At 42.0% G+C, this 21,641-nt stretch overlaps 1 protein-coding gene across 2 annotated transcripts; it reads left to right on the forward strand.

The window, feature by feature from the left end:
* The first annotated feature begins 4,937 nt into the window (after nt 1-4,937).
* On the forward strand, nt 4,938-18,437 carry MOSPD1 (motile sperm domain containing 1). Of its 2 annotated transcripts, none has more exons than XM_053473413.1 (7): nt 4,938-5,013; nt 9,451-9,485; nt 13,562-13,819; nt 15,172-15,247; nt 15,865-16,088; nt 16,496-16,657; nt 18,116-18,437. In XM_053473413.1, the coding sequence occupies exons 2-7, from the start codon at nt 9,464-9,466 to the stop codon at nt 18,145-18,147; spliced, it is 774 nt and encodes a 257-aa protein (XP_053329388.1). In that variant the 5' UTR covers nt 4,938-5,013; nt 9,451-9,463; the 3' UTR covers nt 18,148-18,437. The 2 variants fall into 2 exon arrangements, with proteins under 2 accessions (XP_053329388.1, XP_053329387.1); XM_053473412.1 differs by lacking the exon at nt 4,938-5,013 and adding an exon at nt 5,044-5,260.
* The last annotated feature ends 3,204 nt before the right edge of the window (nt 18,438-21,641 follow it).

Consider the following 21,641-nt stretch of genomic DNA (forward strand, 5'->3'; position numbering starts at 1 on the left):
GGCCCTTACATCCATATTGGCTGTGCCCCCTCCCCCCTCTGATGGCGGCCCTGTATACACTCACACTTAGATATACACACTCACACTAAAACATCCGAATTCTATCTTCACATCTCACTCTATCATCACATCTCTCACACCCTTACTTTGCTGGGTCACACCGAGTTACGTGACCCCATCCCACCTCCACGAGCGGGTATTCCAAGTTGGTTTGGACCCCTTTGAAGAGCCCCCGTGTCCTGCTATACCTTGTTACTTTTTCAATGTGGAATACAAAAAACTAGTGGAGCTTATTATTATAAATAGCCCGAGCTATTATATATTATGTTCCATACATGAGAAACAAGTAAAACACTTAAAGCGTTAACATACCGCGTAGTGAATTTGAGATTGAAGATGCTTCCTAAAAATGTGCTTGGTTCAAGGAATATGAAATAGTTTAGAAGCAGGCATGGTTGGCAGCTGCTCCGGGCGTTTTGCATTGCAAATGTCTATTAGTCAGTAGCAGAAGCTTAAAACAACACACGCACTGTATATTCAGGACAGGGACGCAGAGCTGATGTTCCTTTTAAATATTTTTCTTGCGCCTCTATTTGCGTAAACATTTTTTTAAAAAGTGCCAAAGCGTCATCTTCAGGCTTTGCGTGCAGGGGTGATGTGCAATCCTTTTACACGGGGGTTATATTAAAAATCTACCCCCTATCATTTAATTAGGGCTACTTCTGATTAATGAACAATTCTGAGAGCGTTTATGAAAATGTGTTGTTTTGATTGTATCCCTTTCTGAGGTTCAGTTGTGCTTGAATAAATGTCACCTGTTGGAAGACCCCTGGCTTATATATTCTGTATACAAGCTGCCCCTACAGTCAGACCTGAACTAGCCATTAGGCAATCCATCCAATTGCCTGGTGGACCAGTTCTCGAAAGCACTTCCGCCGTACCATTCCTGGCGGTACTTACATCATTTATCCATGGTCACAACCAGGACTGCCAGTTGGTTTATTTACAGACAGCCAGTGAAATATGGAATTAAACGTTAGGTTTATGTTCCTTCATGAAGCCAAGTAATTAGCTGTGTACAAGGTGCGCATCTGTTGTACAAATAAAAACCTGCAATATTTCTCACTTGTCTCTTTCCTCGGCCTTCTTGATACAGTTGACTGTAAGTAAAAAAAAAATCCTACATTTTTTAGCATAATTCTTTTTAAGATACTTAGGTGGTTAAGTGAACCCTGTACCAAGGATACCCAATTTTCCAATTAAGGACTGCTAGCCTGACTTAGGAGCACAAATATGACAAATGCATTTCCACACAGAAGAGTACAAAATACATAACGCGCATTGTTTAAATCATTACCCTTTATTCTAAAGAAGGAATACAATCCTCAATAGACATATCCGAGGCATCGTTATGACAAACTGTACTCTGGGGGGATCCCGTAAAAAGCAGAACAAGTCAGTAGAATAACACATGGGGTTTTAAACGAAGTCTTCCTAAAACAAACCCATCGTCTACTAAACAAATAAAACACAAGGGATAGGTAATTGTAATTAACAAATATAGCTAGGGTAGAATCTGTCACAATGACAGCTCCCTTTTATAAATGTGCAATCGGATTATATCCCACCATTCTGCACAGCGTATACTTTAACCAGAGCGTGCCGTGGTTTGGAAGTGACTTGCCTCTCTCCTTCGACAGGCGTGCCATCGCTCTGTGCCCATATGATAATACAAAAAGGACTCCTGGTTCTCATCGCTCGGAGCTTCAGTTATTTTCCACCCCCTCTTCCTCTCTAGTGGCGAGAGTTTGTGTGCATATCTCTCTCCATAAATGGACACCATCATTACATTTCTCTATTACTTTATTTACTTTTCAGCGGAGCCGTAACTAGCAGGCAGTAGCTTTGAGCTTAAGATAGGTGTCGGTTTGCATTTAAATTATATGGTGTTAGGTGTCGTGTTCCTTGAAAATTGCTTGTATTTAGAACATTCTCTCTGCTAAACAAAGCTTGTTCAGATCTTCTTTATTGGGTGACTTTGGTGGAAGGTGGCATTATTGTATTCCAAGACAATATTGTACGTAAAGGTTCTGATAGCTCAATGTCTGCAAAATGTACAGAATACAGGGGTTAGCACTCTGCACCAGAAGTATGTTCTATACACACAATGACCCCCAGTGTGCGTATGAAAAGTTATCAGCTGCATGTATATGTTCTGAGAAGTACAGATCCCTGGGGTACTCCGCTGGTAACAAGACCTTGCTCAGAATAGAGTCCATTGTCTGTCGCTCATCCACTGTTTAATTCATTCAACAACGTTGGGATCCAAACTCACAGATTGCAGTTTAAGTATTCTATGTGGGAAAGTGTCAAAAGCCTTATGAAAGATGGTACTGAAAAGCTGTTTGGGGGAAAGGTGTCACTCACAAGCTGTTTGCGGGCAAAGCTGGCCCTGTGGGACATGTTGCTTGGTGAATTTGAGGGGCCCTGGGGCCATTTTCACACACTGGTGCCCTGTGGTTTTTAGTTATGCATCTGGTCCACGTGGCACATTAATAGTATTATTCGGGGAGTGGCCATATTATTGGCGGACATTTCAAACACTGCAGGACATGTTTTAAACTACCCGTCTTTGGTAGGCCTGATTGGTCAGTTTTATTGGGCTGCACTTAATGCCAGAGACTAATCTAATCCAGATTCACTAACTGAAATAAAACATATCTCTGTGTTAAACTCACTGTGATGTATGGGAGGACTGTGTGATTCAGTTTGATTTATCTCTGGCATTGGCTATGTGTAGGGCAAATGTGTTTTCTGGCAAGTGCAATAATGGGCCACTAGAGCAACAGGGTTGTCGGAAGAAAATGGGGTAGCTGCCTGGCTCCAGTGATTCCTGGTGGCCCAAATCGGTTGTCATTTGAGCCTGTAAGTCCTGAAATGATCGCAACCAGGATGCTCCCTCTACGGGTCTGCCAGATGCTCTTATCTCTGGGAGCGTTAGGGTCATGTGACTTCCTGGTGCCCAAACTCCATACAATGTGGGGAGCGTGGTTATGCGAGAGCCAGACGGAGAGGAGCCCAAACTGAGAGGAGGCCACTGTGGGTGCAACCTGGGTGATGGGGCAAGTCCTTTGGCTGTAATCTGGTTGCTGGGGCAGGTCCCATTACATTGGGTGCACAGCCTGTGATCTATGCCTGCAATTCAGGGTTTCCATGCATTCTGTATTTGATCTATACCTGCAAGGCTGGCTTTGTGTGTTATTTAGTTTATCTATACCTGCAAATACAGGGTTTGTATGCCTTATTAATTTGATTTATTCAAGCAACGATATGCTCCCATGTGTTGCTTTATACGTGTACTACAGAGGAGAGCAAGAGAGAAGTGTAGCATAGTGAAGCAGGTGACAAATGGGTTCTGGGGGTGATGATGGGGGGCACCTAAGCACGTCGACTAGCATGTCAGTTTTGGGTCACTCGCCAGACCACCACTATCCATTTACTATGCGATCGGTATAGTATTGTGCTCCTCCCCTGCGGGGATCTAGAGAAGATTGTTCTTGTGATGAACATGGAATGCTGTGGGCACAGTCCCTTTTCTTGTCTGTGCATTGGTTGTGAATGACTATTGTGTAAATCAGTGGTGTATTTAGGCTTTGTGCTGGCCTAGGCCTGACTAAACCCCCCTCTAATCTTAATGTGCCTCACCCCTTCAGGCCCAGGCTACACCTCTTCCTGTGGATAATCCACCCCTTGCACTGAAAAAGTTACCCTTGCTCTTTTGGCCCCACTCCTTCTTTAGGCTCTGCCTTTTCCTCTTTGAGCTCCACCTCTTCCTCCCTGTGTATTAAGAGAGTATAGCGAGTATATTTCAAATGCTTCAGCTATTAATAAACAGAGATAATAATCTTTAAATAAAATAGTGAAAAGTGTAAATGTAACCGTTTTCACCAACATCAGCCATTCATGTCAACTATACTAGAAGGGTCACAGACACACATATTGGTTGAGTAAACACATGGTTAGTCTGTGATGTGAGGAGTAACACCGCACCGAGGCAACAACCGCTGTTACTGTACATTCACACAAGTGCCAGCATACATATCAACACATCCAGTCTCTTATACTAGATTGCTGAGCATAATGGGAATTGTAGTCCACAGTAGCTGGAGTGTCAAAGTAAGTCATTGGAGTTGCCTGAACATAGTCAGGGGCAGAGTCGCTCAAAATAGAGCTGCGTCCTCCCCGTTTCAGGTAACTGGGGTCTGGAGCTCAATCCCTGCCCGTTTAGACAGTGTATGTAAACATCTCTATCCAGTCTGTGCATGCCGCTGTGTGTGACACTCGCCAGTGCTATTTTCATCTACAAACAGCTTATCGTGCTATCTTTGTCTCCATTCCACTTAACAGTGCCATCTTTATCCCCAAACAAATTCCCAGTGCCATCTTTGTACCCAGTTTGTCTCTGCCATCTCTGTGCCCAAAACAGCTTGGTACTGTGAGTAACCCCAATGCCACTGTCACAGTGAGTTACCCCAGTGGTGCTGTCACAGTGAGTTACCCCGGTATGAGTTACCCCAGTATGAGTTACCCCGGTATGAGTTACCCCAGTGGTGCTGTCACAGTGAGTTACCCCGGTATGAGTTACCCCAGTGGTGCTGTCACAGTGAATTACCCCGGTATGAGTTACCCCAGTGGTGCTGTCACAGTGAGTTACCCCGGTATGAGTTACCCCGGTATGAGTTACCCCAGTGGTGCTGTCACAGTGAGTTACCCCGGTATGAGTTACCCCAGTGCTGCTGTCACAGTGAGTTACCCCTGTGTGAGTTACCCCCGTGCCGCTGTCACAGTGAATTACCCCAGTCCTGAGAGCTGTCAGCCCCACACAGAGGCGGTCTAGCAGCAGCAGAGCTCCCGCAGCAGGCTCTCTGACGTCACGTGTACGAGCTCCGGGGCGGTGCTGCGGCCACAGGCTGCTGACAAGTAACAAAGAGACCGGCGGAGCTCGGAGAGCAGGTAGGGGCAGCCTCGGGGAGCGGGACCCGGTGCGGGGGGAGGGGGACGGAGGCAGTAGCGGAGAAACCTGACACTGACTCTCCGGGTGTGAGCCCTCCGCACACGTTACATACACCGATCCGATGTAACAGCTCGGGCTGCGCTCTCTGTACCGGTTGTTTACATGTACGGACCGATAATATGTACACGGGGAGAGCTGTCGTGGAGGTTTACGTAGAGCAGATGTCACAGAAGCCGAACCGGAACCGTACGTGGCTTTTTATGACCATATTGATACAATATAACCGGCCTTATCATTCACCTTCAGTACAGACCATATAGCATATAGATCAATGTGTAATATGCTTTTATTCGTATGATAATGTGGTGTATTGTACATGTATGTGCATCATCATGTATGTATGTATGTATATATATGTATATGTGTATATATATATATATATATATATATATATATATATATAGTGGGAAATGCCAGTCACTTGCTCTGTGTTAAAATGATCGGTTCATCTGGGACATGCCCTCCGATAACCCTCCCTGGCCTGTTCATGCCTTTTCTCCAGTCCGGTTGAGAATCCCATCATAATAGCCCTATAACCCGGCCGTGTACACTTATTATTATTATTATTACTATTATTATTAATATTATCATTATCGTGTATTTCTATAGCGCCATCATATTCTGTACCATTATCAGTTTATTGACAAAAAATGGTGTATGTGGGTAATAGACGTCTCTATGTAAATAAGTCACTTATGTCAAGGCCTTCGGATGCTGACAAGGCAGAGACAAAGTCCTAGGGTGATCCCGGACCTCGCGGGACGAAGCTTCTTATTCTGCTGCCTCTCGTCAGCGTGAAATTATAAGGAAGGCCTGCTGTACCCATTGTGAGGGTGCAAATTCCAAAAAATCCCGTCCTCGCATTATATAAGATGAACCCGATGTTTGTAACACATTGTAAATTCATTAAATTGTTCCTTGTAGATCCACTTTATATTTTGCTAGATAAGCTCAACAAGGCATCATATCCCTACGTAATCATGCAGGGTCCTTACAATGGCAAGTAGGCAGGGATATGAAAAAAAAACCCCCAGATTTGGTCGGTGACTAAGCCTCAGGGTGATGTAATTGTCCCACTTGCTTGCAAACATTCCACGCACGATAATGTCTGATGCGTTTCCTGTGAATCTTCAGGAAGGTTGCAGGGATAGACAATAATGTCCTTTCTGCTGCAACCTAAGCAGTTGCAATGGAGCCAGTTGTGCATTAAAGTAACTGGGCTGCCAGCATGGGCTGCTGTAAATTAATATTTCAATAATGAAGGTCTACCTGTTATAGAGTAATGAGCTATGAGAGAATCGCAGTGTGGTTTGGAAGAAGATGACATCTAGGAAATCTTTAAACCAGGCCATTCTGACTTAGGCCAGCAGGGAGGGTTCAGGTAACACAAGGACATGTTAATTAATAATTAATAATAGCACGACTGCTCACTCCAGACGAGGTAAGCGTGTGTATGTGTAAGATAAGAGATGTAGGTAAGTGTGTATGTTGGAGTGAATGTGGAGTGTGGATAGATATGTATTAGAGTGAGTGTGTGTCGGTTATAGGGGGACAGGTGCTGGGGGGCACTCAGCTTTACTTGCCCAACCCCCGGGACAGAAGATGCCAGTCCTCACCTGGGGACTTCACCTTACCTTACAGAAGAGTTTTCAATTTTTGCTTGTATTACCCGTCTGTAACAAAAACAAACAAGACCGTGTAAACAAATATCTGTGTTTTCTTCTAGTTCTACTCTTTTTAGATGTAAAAGATCTCTTTACACACACTTCGGAAGATTAACAAACTCACGTGTACAGCAATAAACATAATATCCACACCACGTGGCAGTTGTTGACCTGGAAATAGAGGGTATGTGCTGTGAGTGATATGATATCACACGCCATGTGCTACTTATTAACGACCGAGCAGCTTGGCGATACTTGCAGCACGGCGGTGGCCTTTCACAGAATGCTCACTGTTACTCTTAATGGTTAATGTATAATGCCTGCGCGGACGTGTTTGCGCACTTCTGCTTAGGTGTGTGCTGAAATAAAAGAGGAAATACAAATGCATATGGTGTTCAAAGACAGGATATCCCCTGCCATTGCAGTTGCTGTGGGCTATAGAGTTTGTGATGCTTGGACTACGTTATTGATGCCTCTCCCTGATACTTGTCCCCTGGAACTCATGCTTTCTTCGTGGTGTCATCTGTTAACTGTTTAAGCATTTGGCGCTTATGCTGTAAGCAACAAACAATCATAATTAGTGTCTATCTATCCATGTAATATTTAATGTGTTACGTGTATTCTTTAATTGCATTTCTTTGTGATGGATAAGTGTAATAGAGCATGGTATGGAGTTTAATAAGGAACATTGTCTGATAACTTTTGGGCCAACATGTAAAATGATGTAGAATTAAAAGTAAGCTTTCTGGCCCTCAGAGGTCTCTTCTTCCGATGGAACCTGGTGGGGTGGAACACGCTACTCTGTGACATGCCTGCAGACGACCTGTTCGAGATCTCTGCTGTAGAATACAAGCGCTTATGAGCAGGGCCTATTGATATATTAATCTTTAAATGATATAGAACTTTATGGTGAAGCTGCTGAGTTTAGCTCAGATTTATGGGGGGGCATCAGTTATGTAGCCAATATGCACCCAACAGATCACCAACTGCTTTTAGAACAAGACAGGAGTGTGTGATCAGAGCTAAAGAAGCCACAACAAATGTGGTTGGCAAAGTGGATTCCAGGAGCCAATCACATATCTTATACTCAGTGGCACTGTATGCCCCCCTCACTTCTGATGGTGCCATCAGGCTCCTGAGCTGACCAGCAGCTACCTTACATTCTCCAGACGGACATCTTACCAATTTAACAGCACGTGCAAGACTTCCATCAAAGAGGAAAGCTGCGCTGTTTAAACTATGCTGGCTTCCTGTGGTGGAGATTGGCTTAAGTTTGTTTTATAAAATTCAGTTCTGGCCGCTGCATTTAATCAGTGAAAACTGTTCTAATGGTTGGCACCTAAATCTAACTATAGCGCAAAATTGCCCTGGTCTCCCAAGAGGAAAAATGCCAGCACTCAAAGGGTTAAAGTGTTGTTTTACAGTGATTGCCCATGAATCAAAATTAAGCCTAATTCTTACGTTATCGGTTTGATTTATTTCTGTTTTCCGTGGCAACTGGCCTGTGTAAAAACCGGACGAGACTAACAAAGAACCCACACTGGGTGGATCATAGTGGCACAAATATGGCAGCATCTCTTTGTTCTCGTTTCGGAGATAGGACCCTTTTGTTTTGCTCAAGCTGGGCGGGGGCTCCGTCTCGCAAGGCCTGCTCCTAGACCTAAACAGACGTCAGCATTGGTAGTGGCCAAATCGGCTCAACGATTGGCCATCAGGCAAAAGTCAGGGTGTTCACACGGTGCATGACTTCCATCGCCCTGTGCAGACTATAGCAGAGCTCTGTAAACATGATCATGTGACTAGCCACGTGGAGATGGGGCTGTACATGCTAAGGGGGAGGCAAGAGGAGAAGGAGGGTTGTGTAAGAGAGGGAACGGCCGGGAATTGTTTTTCTGGGGGAAGGCGCCTTAGTATTGCAGCAAAAAAAACAAAAAAAAACCAGCCTGCACCGAAAAAGACACTGAACGTAGGGAGGCTGTCGGTTCAAATTCTGCATAATTCTTCTACAAGTCACATTTTGTTAATTTCTGTACAAAAATGTTGGTTATAGTTTGTTATTATTATAAAAAAAAATAAATACACATTTTACATATATATATATATAATTGTTTTTAATACAAAATGGCATTTTAGGTTAGGGAGGATGCAAAGTAACACGGCTGCTAAATCTTATAGATGCACTTAAGCAGAAATTGATGTATATATATATATATATATATATATATTATTTTTTTTTTATACTAAATATATTTATTTATAGACTTGCATTGTGTGTACCGGTTTGTGCCTATTTGAATGTATGGACTGTAAGAAGCTCTGGATACATTGTTGTCACTTTATAAACAAAAGATTATTAATAATAATAACAATACTTAAGAGCAGACATGAATGAGAACCATTTTACTGGTGACCACAAGGGGGCAGCGTTAATGGAAACATTCTGCCTGTTTACGCACACAGGTAGTTGTGTAATGAGATTGGAGATGATTACAGCACTAAAATCTATTTTACTGTCAGGCCCAAAATACCATCATCATAAACACAGGTTTGGTAGGTAGTCCAGATCTCCATTGTTCGCCGTGTTTCATTTCGGCACCATGTTGGAATGTAATCTCTTCCTGTAAGTACGCCCTTGATTCATCACATAAATTGGGATTTAAATGGACAGGATCCTGCTAGCATTAACAATTACATTCATTTGATGTTTTGCAGGCTGAATCATGGGATGGAACACAGTGTTATAAGAGGTAAGGAATTATCTTTGCTCTATTGGACAGTTGAGCTTTAACCCTTCATATCCACACATAAACAGTTGTGTACGTGTATGCAGTTTTAACATATGTTGGCATAAGGGTGTCCAAAAGTTTTATACAAGATGATTCTATATTATGGACAGCTTAATAAATCTACCAGGAAGTGGTTTCTTTGTTGGTGCTCATCCTCCAACTTTTGACTTATATTAATTTGTGGTTGTGGTGAGAGACGGTCGTGATCACAGAATTGATGAAAATTTCTAGCATGTTTTAGTGATTATCATATAAAATATGATAAGATGCAGAGTCACATATTCCTCTAAAACCTCATACCTTTCTTCTTGTATTACCTTCTGATTACATATTGGAAAAAAGACGTCAGAGGTCTTAGACGTCTAATGCCACAAAACGTTACTCGGTATCATAAACAAATATACCTTAGCGGATCAGTCACTTTATTCTTTCCTCTGAAGGTTTAATCTCATAAAACCAACACGTAACAACACGTTTCCAGCCAAAAATTATGAATAAGGCTAAAGTATTATTTCGGAGAAGGACCAGGATGTTCAACAGGTAGTGGGAGTGATGCTTTCAACGCTGCCCCTTTGAAAGTTAATACGTTGTCCTTCTCATACTCATAATCATACTCACACAGATATTTACACATACACACGCCATACATAAATTGCCTAAATATTAACGAGAACCAGGTCATCTGCGGCGTTCCTGGCTATTACTATAGACTTCCTTGCAGTCTAAGCCAACTACAAGTAGGTTGCTGCTCCGGCGATCGGAGTAACATCTCCTCCTGGGAAAAGCTCCCAAATAATGTACCAGCAGTCACAACACACCAGTCAGGATGCCAAATAACACACCTTTAATTGGGGCGAGAACATCAGGGGAACAGAACAATGGTAACTTAGGGCCACACAAACTGAATCGTCATTATCTTTGGCCATTGGGGCATGAAGCATTTGGGGCAAGAGCTTATTTAGTGGGACCAATCAATTTAAACATGGAAACACAATGACCAATCAGGGAAGGACCCGGGCAACCAATAGGAATAGGACAGTACATTCAGGGGAGGCTAATACTTTTGAACCAGGATCCAGATGGGGTGTTGACGTGGATATGGAACAGGAAGTGGAATGACACAGCAGCTGAATGGGGGTTTCTGATTGGACAGGGTAGAAAATAGCGACCAATCAGAATAGTGTCTACGGTTTGAATTTAGGAACCTGACTATAGGCGCCAGAAAGAGAGTACAGAGGGGGTATCAGGGCAGGGACACATTTACCAATGGGGCGTTGGAACAAAGCCGGGATAACACAGCGTAATAAAAGGACTGGAGGTTGTGTGAGCGTTCAGTATGGCTGCCTGGGTGCTGCATGTGATGGTATTCTCACCCAGACAATGCTCAATCCCGGAATATTGTACAGGCATTTTGTGACATAACGCTGAGGATTGTGGGTGGAAAGACATGCACACCCAGCACACCCACAGCCATATTCGTAGCTTTTATCTCTATGCTGCATCATTATTTCATTGTATCCGGTACAACGTGTTTAGAGTTTCTATAGATTTCTCTGAAACATCACCCTTCACAGGAAAACTCTCACAATTGATTGCCTTCTGTGTCGTGTGTGTGCTGTCTGCAGGGTATATCGGCTTATGTTACTTGAATCAGAAGAGCGGGAAACCTTACATAACGTAACTCTGTTCCTGTTTTCCCAGTAATAGATTGAGTGTTTGCTACGGATGAGTGCAGCCTTTTCTAGACAGACACTAAGTGGGGGTACTGACATCAAAAGCGCTGCATAGGAAGCAAATAAGGACGCATTTTGCTATTTTGGGAACATTATAGATGTTTGTCCCCATTGCTGGTGTGAATGTTTATGGGAATGTGTTGCGCGCTTCATCGCGTGACATAATGGTTGAGACTTCCAAGTCCCAAGACCTAGCTTCAAAATTGCAGAGGGTCATGAGTGAGAACTCACAGGAAACAAAGAAATAAATGACAAAGTTACCATTTGTGAGACTTTTGTGACAAATATTTCATGCGCATTCCTTACCACCATAGGACACTAGCTGAAGGGTATAAAAGACTTTATTGAGGGTGTGTAGAGAACGTATTTATTTTCGCCGTTGTTTATACTGGATGGGACAGTCGGTCATTTTCCTGAACCCGGACTATCCTTATGTTTTGGTATTTGCTCTGCTTTTCTCCTCTGATATACGTTCTTCAGACTAGCCTCACCCTTACAAATAACTCTTTATAAGCAATACACCATGGCGCGCATAAACATAAAGGGAAAAAAGATAAAAAAACAACAATAGTGTAATATGTAAACACAAATAAAAAATATAATGTGGTGTCTGATCCACTCACAAGCGGGCTGAACAAAACAAGCTCGTCACAGGTATCGGTAGAAAATTCTTTAATATCTTCTAACATCTCTAAAAAAACAAATGGACCGGCAGTAATGCAATAAATCCACAATATAGATCTTAAGTAAAGCAAAGAATGCATGTTGTTTTTTTCACCACTTTAAATAACTCTTTATGTTATGTTACCGTTGTTTCCTCCGCTGTGATATGAGAATAAGGAGACACTGGAGCAGGAATATTCCTATTTAATTCAAATTAGAGCTTGCTCTACAGGTTATGAGCCCTTCCACCCATGGCTGATTCCTGTCCTACCAGCTCATGTAATAGGAATTCTGCTGTTCCGGTTTTGGCGCCGGCTACGTTTCTTCTACTTGGTTGATCCAGCCATCGCACGCACTTTAATACATATGATGGCTGAGTGTCCCTTTTAAATGATGGTTGTCTCTCTACTTTAAGTGCAGACAGCAGAATCCTTGCGTATCCCATTGTCCCCCGGCTCCCAGGCCTTACCTTGAAGGCTGCCCACCGTCACAGCCACCTTCCTTATAGCGTTGCCACAGGTATGACATTATATTCTGGCATTGATGTAAAGACTCAGACCTTAATCAGACCTTGTTCTTGGCTTATATTCTGGATAGCTATATGTCTGCCTCATTCGTGTTTACGTCCCCTTACTGTATTAACCTCTACCACTTCTGCTGGGAGTTTGTTCCACTTATCTACTACTCTCTCTAGAGAAGTAATACTTTGGTACATTACCTCTAAGCCGCTGAACCTCTAGTTTTGGACTGTGGCCTCTTGTTCTAATATGTCTCGTCCTTTGAAATAAAGGCACAATACTCACTGCCAGTCAGCTCCAGTGTTGGATCCCGTGAGAATTTAATTGACCTAATGAGATGCAGAAATAAATGAGAGCTCTTTCCTGCTGCTGATTGGTTGCTTCAGGCTACTAAAAGTGGCACAAAGACAGAACCATGGAGGTGGGCTGTGTGCTGCAGCTTCTCCTAAAGATTAAATAATGTATATTAAAAATACAAAGTACTTGCATTGGTGTTGTTCATTAATGGGGCTGCATGGGACATTAGGCCAGTGGAGGAGTCAGAACTACATTTTATATAGCTCCATCATATTCCACAGCGCTGTACAATGGGTATTGTATCAATAGTGCATGTGTTGGCAGTGACTCGGTTTCCTACCTGCTTTCAAGATCACACGGTACCTCGACTGTCACCTTGTGTCTCTGAGACTGCGTTACAGACACAGAGCAGCGACACGGCTTTTATATATACAGTACTGTGCAAACGTTTAAGGCTGGTGTGGAAAAACACTGTAAAGTGTTTTTTCACACCTGCCTAAAACTTTTGCACGATACTGTATGTATATATATATATATATATATATATATATATATGTGTAAAATCTGCCCTAGACCCTAATCAAATCAAACAAATAATAAAATAACTTTCTCTAGGGCCACAACATTCTGCATATAGCTGATCACACCGGCGATAATAAGGTTATTTTACATCACAGGCCGGCTTTAAACATGGAGGCCTTAATGGAAGCGTGCATGTTGTAATTATGTCTTGACAGTCAGTTTACTCCGGCCTCTCGCTTACTGCTGTGAAACTATTTTAGGCTGAGCAGGGACTGCGGTATTAAAGATTTTCTTTCTCCTGCAGAGCTGACAGAATGCACTAGAGGTCTTCACGGCATCATACAGAGGAATCTGGAAGATCCTCAAAACAAAAGGAGCTGCCGAGGGGGGAATACAGATACTGTGCCAATGCAGCAACAAAAACGGCAGCCAGAGCTAGTGGAAGGAAGCCTTCCCGTGTTCGTCTTTCCAACCGAACTCATATTTTATGCCGATGATCAGTCGACTCACAAGCAGGTGTTAACGTTGTATAACCCCTATGAATTTGCCTTAAAGTTTAAAGGTAAGATTCCCCCTGATCACCTTGATCGGTGTGGTGCTGAGACATCTTTTAACATGAACCTCATAGGTGCTGGTGGGGTTTGAGATGTCGTATTAAAATGAGTTATGATCTCTATTTTGTATTCATGGGGTTAAACAACCCATCATATTATTGTAGGGGGGAATTATTTGGGGAACATTATATTAATATGTATGCGATTTAAAAAGAGCACATTGGGCCAATTGGTCAAGGCTACGTCATCAAGGCCTAGCCTCTGGAGGACCAATGGGGCCCCTGCAGTCTGGTGTATTCTCCTGCATCCCCACCTTGATTACCAATGCATTGTTTTGAATGTAGTGGTGGGGCACTTGGGGAAGATGGGGTATGCTTTTTAAACATTTATGATGGGGAATTACAAGATTGATCATAAAGGGGTGGAGGCCAGGACTGTATATTGATACTGGCCCCAGAATTTTCACATGGCGGCCCTGCATTTGGTTACTTGCTTGAAAGGTTAGGTTATCTTCATAAAAGGTAGAGTTGACATGGGTACTCCTGTGAGTAAATGGTTCTTCGATTAGCCTTTGACCGTGCCAAGCTCAGTAGAAAGTGGAAATTGTTCTCAGCAACTAATCTTAAATATGTAGCGTGCTTTAGTCTATCTGGAGTGACGCTTACCTTAAAAAGTCAGCCACGTTTGAGAATGGAGACTTGGCTAATTCCATAGAAAAATCATTAAAGCTGAAGCACAAAACTGGCATAGCTAGAACTGGACAAACTGGTATGGGGCTCAAACCCATCACCTGCCTCAGATTGTTGGGTAGGGGGACTCGAGCAAGACCTGAACAGGGTATAATGTCCTTAGGTCTTTTTGGTCTTGAAGAGAGCTGAGGGTGACATGTTGTAACTTGGTGGCCCATCATGCTCCGCTGGCGTAAGAGCTCGGTAAACTGGGCAGGAGCTGGTTGAACACCCAACTTGGCTCCTTCACATTTACAGCCAGCTTGTCCACCTTCAAGCACACTTGCCTTTTAATTAGACATGCTTCCGCACCGGGTCCAAGGATAGGGTGCTACTGAGCGATGAATCCATTCTCCAGGGGAAAAGGGACAATCAGTGAGCTGCTTCTCACAATCTTTGTGATATGAACCCGGAAGAAAGTATTTAGAAGGCAGCACACAAAATTATCAGGAATGCGTACGTCAAGTCTGATATAAAGCTGTATTAAAACATTAGATGTGACATGACTACGCGATCAAAGCGTAAAAGGGTTGGACTGGGAAATGCCGTAACGTGCACACTGTTACCTACAAAGACTCACAAATCGAGCAGTAGGAAGAACGGTGTTGATGTTTTTCTTGCTTGTTTTTCAGTTCTCTGTACATCCCCCAGTAAGTACGTTGTTGTAGATGCTGCAGGTGCTGTGAAACCTCAGTGCTGTGTTGATATGTAAGTATATATCAAGCTTCACGGACATTAATCCCCAGCATTACCTTTGTACTGACTCAATTGCGATCAAGACCAGGGCGGGGGCATGCGTTCCTTACATGTTTAACAAATGTTATATGTAAGTATTTGCAAAGTACCTTAGTGTACATTCTTCATTGGTAGGGCTGTAAGGGACATAGATTGTCCTTTTAGTGTACAAGTACATGTTGCGCATGTGCAGATATTCTCAATCTTATAATGCAGTTGCATTTAAAGTACTATAAATCATAGTAAAGCATTGGTTGATGGACCAATCCTAATAAAAGTAATAGGATTTGGGAAAAAATGGGAACCTTACCAAACTACTATGGACCCACAGTTGGATTGGATGGATCTTAATGTAAGGACGTTATGTTAAAACTAATTTTTAAGTCATTTATATTTACATACATTTACATTAATGTGAATGAAATAAACACTTTTACATGCCAACATTACCGTTACATGTTGTAATATGTATTAAAAAGTTATCACTAGGACTCACATTGCCAGTTCCTTTTTTTCGAACTGCTATATTCTCAAACATTTTATTTATTTTTTAATAAATTAATGTTTTTGGTATTTTTTTTGTGTTCCAGTGTTATTCGACACAAGGATGTCCGCGCCAGTCACTTTGGAGTAATTGACAAATTCCGTCTACAAGTGTCTGAACAAAGTCAAAGGAAGGCGTTGGGGCGGAAAGAGGTGATAGCAACGCTTCTCCCGTCTGCGAAGGAGCAACAGCACAAAGAACAGGAGGAGAAGAGGATCAAAGAACACCTAGAAGAAAGTGTTTTCTTTGAACAGACACCTTGCCAGCCAGGTCAGCACATGATTAATAAAGCCATCCTTAGTCCAAACCTGTGTAGATCCTGTTTATAGAAGTTATGAAATGTTGACGTTCGGGAGCGATAAAACCTAAAAGTGGGCAGATCCAATTTACATCTATCGATCTATCTATCTATCATCTATATATATATATATATATATATATATATATATATATGCTGGAATATCCTTTGTTGTATATCATCCAAACTTAAATTATGAATACATTGTGGGTGGGCTAGAGACAGGAGTGGGTAACATTGAGCTGTGTCGACTTTTCTATTCCTAAAATAGTGGGGTTATAAGCAGGTGCTTCTCTGACAGCCCAAACTATGGGGACACATCATAAATAAGGGAGTGTGTGCGTCAGAGAAACAAAAACATGGATTCTTCTTCTTGCAGATGTCAGAAATTCTTCCTCAGGACCTAGTTTGCTGATGGTCTTCCTGGGCATGGTTTGCATAGCCGCACTCATGATGCCCACGCTGGGTGAAATGGAATCCATGGTCCCCCTCTACCTCCACCTAAGTGTGAATCAGAAATTAGTGGCTGCCTATGTGTTAGGTAAAAAAATCTTTTGTCACCACCATTTTTCTACATTTCGCTTGTGAGCAATGTACTTGTTTAAGCATCCAATATGGTTAACTTTATACGGCGATGTAAAGGGGAGCTGTATGAGAGAAAGTGTGTGTGTGTGATGTTAGCATGTGCAAATGTATGCTTTTAGTTTGTGTTAGTGTATGGTGTAAGCCTGAGTGTATGGTGTTAGTTTGAGTGTGTGTGTTAGTATTTGGTCTCAGTGTGTGGGTGTATGGTGTCAGCATTAGTTTGTGTATGTTAGTGTATGGAGTTAGCACGAATGTCTGTTGGTATTTAGTGTCAGTATGGGTGTTATGGGTGAGGTTAGGGTTAGTGGGGGGAGAGGAGGGAGTCAGTGTGTAATTATAAACTCCTAAAAACGTCAAGCGGCTCCATGCATTTCTCATGCATTAGACTTAAATGTTTTATTTGTTCGGATATTATATTTTTCCCGTTTGCTACAAAGTGGAGACCCGGAGTAGGTAAACCAAAATGTGAATAACAGTCTCTTTTCTAACAATAACAAAAGAGTTATGGGTCGTGGAGAGGAAGGTGTGAGTTTACAGCGAGAGGACCATTAATGGCAGAGTAGTTCAAGAGGAAGCGTTCTAAGCACTAAAACAATAACATCATTTCTGTTCCAAGCAATAAATATTACATTCCTAAGAGCGATGGTGGCGTTTTAGCCCTCCTCCCACATTTGTTACTTTCCTAGATCATATTAATAACTTTCTGGGGGGGGGGTCATTGTGTCAACAATGCAAAAGAGCTTTAAAGCCTCTAGGTTACCCTACCCTCAAATACGAGGATCCGTCACCCCTAAGATACGTCCCATCCTCGAATTAACCTCGGGGTGTAGTGTTCTGTTAAATAGTAAATCACACGTTACAGTTATTGTTCACCCTGGACACGCAAAGTCTATAAACCCAGACATTGTTGGGCCTGCCCAGTCATGTACTGTGAATAGGTTTCACCCGGGTCCACATGAATGTTTTATAGACTCGACAAACCGCAACTAAGGATGTGAACGTGTGACTTATTGCTTAACGTCACCGACTACTAAATAAATGAAATAGCTGCACTGTACAGCCCAAGAGAAAGAAAGAATACAATGTCCCAGTGCAACCCTTTTCCAATGAACCCCTTGTACCTGAGATCTCCAGCACAGGATCCTCATTGAACTACACCCTTTTCTACATTATCCTAAGAAGTAGCTTTAGGAATTACACTGGTTTCTCCATAATCCATTGTGAATTCACGTTCCTTCAATCAGTTTTCCTGCAAACATTTCTGTGGACTTTAGTGAATAAACTCCATAGTGTAATGGATGAGCTGGTGTTGAGCCCACATTGTAATGCTTAATACAACGGCCTCACCTTTTGGTGAATAGACCCGTATTTGTCGATCGTCCTCGTAGGTAACATGCGTACATCTCTCTTTCAGGTCTTATAACAATGGTGGTGCTGAGGACGTGAAGACCGTAGTCTATTAGAACTGTGAATGTGTCTGTTCATCATGTGGACCTGCCTTTCTCTCCCATTGGGCCAAAGTGCGCACTTCAGAAGACTTGGCGATGGTTTGAAGCATAAACTACAAAAGTATAATATATAATATATGTATTACTGTAATTGAGTGGATGAATGCATATTACCAGTGAATCTGTTTAAGACAACCGAGAATCTTTGTTTAATGACGTCTGTGATCCAGATCTGAAGAGACTGCATTTTATATGTATGCCTATAAATGACTTTTATCATAAAAACAATGCCCTTTCCTTTTGTTCTTTCAGAGTGTTTTAGTTTCTTTGGACAGGAAACACAGATAGATCCAGAATGTCCGAGGACTTGCCTTTGAGAAGTTTGTGTTAAAGTCAGATTCCTTTCATTGATACACCAGTGGAGATGAATTCTTTATTTTTCCATTTTTAAGTACATAGGTAGAATTGTATCAGAGGAAAAAAACTGCATTAAATTAATTAGTAAACACAAGATAATGGTTGCAAAATTTATATTATTCTGTTTAAGACCCGTAAGAGTGCTCGCTTTTACCGTGCAAACACCATAACATCTCCGGTATATTTTGCTTCCGTGGAAAGCGGAGAATAAAACGAGCTGAAACGCTGAAAAGATTTCGGGGAGGGATCTCACTTCTCAATATAAATATCCCCGATTATGATATTTGTGAAACCAGGTGGGTCTACAGGTAGATAATACATAGGGTTAAATCTCCATTTAACAGCAGCGGTAGGTCTTGTTTTCCTCTTAACAAAACAAAGAAGAAGGTCGTATTTCAAATAAAAGCAAAAAAATGTTCTCTTAAAGGGTTAAGTGAAAATAGGGACCTTTACTTAACTACAGCAAAAATATTCAGATTCCCGGATTGCTGTTAACAATGACCAATAAATACACAAAACAAAGCAAGAATTCAGCAAATATCATTCAACAGACACTTAAGCATAACTCACGTGGATTCCGTCACGCTACATGACCGTATATCGCTTAGCCGGCCACTATGCCAAAGTACCCCAAAGTCCTGTCTGATTATTCATGGCTATATTGCTTACCAATGAGCGGAATCAGTGGCAACAGACCAACCAGGAACACAGATATACACACTTTATTTCATTTGATGTGTTACTATTATTTTATATCACAACTCTCCTGAGGAAGCCAAACTTGCATTTGGCGAAACGCGTTGAGATCCGATTGGGACCGTTTGGATTTTTGGTTATTGCGAGCAAGATCGACTGGACTTATTCCAAAAAGCGATTGTGCATAACATTCAGTTGTGCCAAAATTAGCTGTAAGTGTATTTTTACCCTCATTTTACCTTTTTTGCTGAGGTCTTGCACCATTCCTCCAGATTTTAAAGAAGATATTAAAAGAACAATTTGTGATGGGCCTTCATTTCCTCCTATGTTTGTGAGTGCAATTCATTTTTTTTTTTTTTTAATATTGTGCTTTTACAATATCGCACTATTATTGTTACTTTTTTCCCAAGTTGTGTTGATCAGTGGGACTGCCTGCATTGTAGCCCAAATGAGAGTCTCATCCAATTCAAAGCCTTCTCTGGACACCATTAATGAGCAACCTGCGTGGCAGGAGGAGCTGCTTGACCAGAACCTGCAAATATACACAAACTACAGAAAGAGAACCACACAACCCAAAAAGCATTACTTCCCTGCTGATGCCCACGGCCTCCTCCGCACCTCCAATGCAGAACTGGCCTTCGTCAGGCATATATAGTATAGGAGCTGACCCTCAATGCCGCATTGTGCGATATTAATTGGGCAACCTGAAATTAAATGAAAACAGGGAAAATTGCTTTGATTCCAATGACTATAAAACAGAATATATTTATAAACAGTAACTACATTTCACAACGCCTCTCTGTCAACCCACGATCAAAGGAACATGAAGGTGACCCTGAAGGTACTGTCACTATTATAGAAGAACTCTCCATTTCTCATTTAATTTTGGACACAAAATAATACTATAATATATTAATTTATTGTTTAAAGGCATAACTTTATTAACTGAACACACCTAAAATATCTTTGAAACATTTTTTTTCCTTTTCTACCTATTCTGCCCTTCATGAAGTCCATTTGGACCAAAGACAAAAAAACAATTTCATAAATTTCACACTCAAGTCAAATATTTATGTTTTGCGGTTTTGCGAAGGGATGCGCAGCTCGTGTCGCCGGGCAGGTGTTTTTGTTCCGTATTCATTTAGCCCTGCTGTGGGTAAGCAGCAGGGTTAGGATCCAGATACCCCGCAGCGCTGCAGGAGACCTGTATCCTTCTCTCCGGTAGCCGGTGGACGTCTGCACGACGACCTCCGCTGCCAGAACGTCTGCCTATGGTGGAGCACCGGCGTGACATAACCTTCCGGTGCTCCACCATAAAGTGCCGGCAGCCCATCGCACAGACGTCCACCAGCCCGCCCCGCTAGACACCAGGGAGTCTGGGGGTGCATTGGTAAGTCGGGAGGGCACTTCTAGGAAGCAGAGTGGGATATCAGGGGGGCAGAGTGGCACTTCTAGTGGACATAAAGCATATCTGGGGGGCAGAGTGGCATATCTATAAGTAAGGTGCATTATGAATTAAGGGGAGGACCTTAAAACGGCTATCGGTTTTCTGTCTGTATATAACATATGCTGACAAAGTGATAGATACCAAAAATGTTAAAATACATGTATTCCTTTTCATTCGACAAAATACTGGTTCACCATTCCACTAATATGTATTTTTTCTTTGAAAATATATATATTTTTTAAAATAGCACCAAACTTTAAGGGTGCGGCCTATAAGGACAATGGGTTGTCCTTAAACCCATTAAAAACAATGCATTGTGAGGGCTTTGTCATTTAGGGGTTAAAACATACAAAAATCTTTATATATACATGTAAAAAATATTTGTGAAAAAGCATTCAACAAAATAAAAAAAAAAACTCTAAAAGTTTGGGGTCGCTTAGAAATGTCCTTGGTTTTTAAATAAAAAAAAAAATCTTGTCCTTTAAATATCTTCATAAGTGTACAGAGGCCCTTTCTCACTCCCATCACTCCTGTGATCCAATGGCCCTTTCTCACTCCCATCACTCCTGTGATCTAATGGCCCTTTCTCACTCCCATCACTCCTGTGATCCAATGGCCCTTTCTCACTCCCATCACTCCTGTGATCCAACGGCATGTTGTTTTCACTATTCCAAGTTTAAGTTTAAAAGGTTAATTGATTTTAGCAAATCCTTTTGTAATTACATTGGCACAGCTAGAAACTTCATTGTTTTCCCATGAAAACAAGTGACCCCAAACGTAAATGCAGATATTTTCTAGGTTGCCCTCCTCAAACAGTACCGGTGTCCACGGAGTAACAGTGATCACTCACACAGAACATAATGTCTTCTCTAGCAATGTATCCATATCACACAATTCATATTGTTTAGTCTCGGAGGAAAGATCCTTTGGGA

This window comes from Spea bombifrons, chromosome 8 (assembly GCF_027358695.1).
Source record: "Spea bombifrons isolate aSpeBom1 chromosome 8, aSpeBom1.2.pri, whole genome shotgun sequence".
Lineage (NCBI taxonomy): Eukaryota > Metazoa > Chordata > Amphibia > Anura > Pelobatidae > Spea > Spea bombifrons.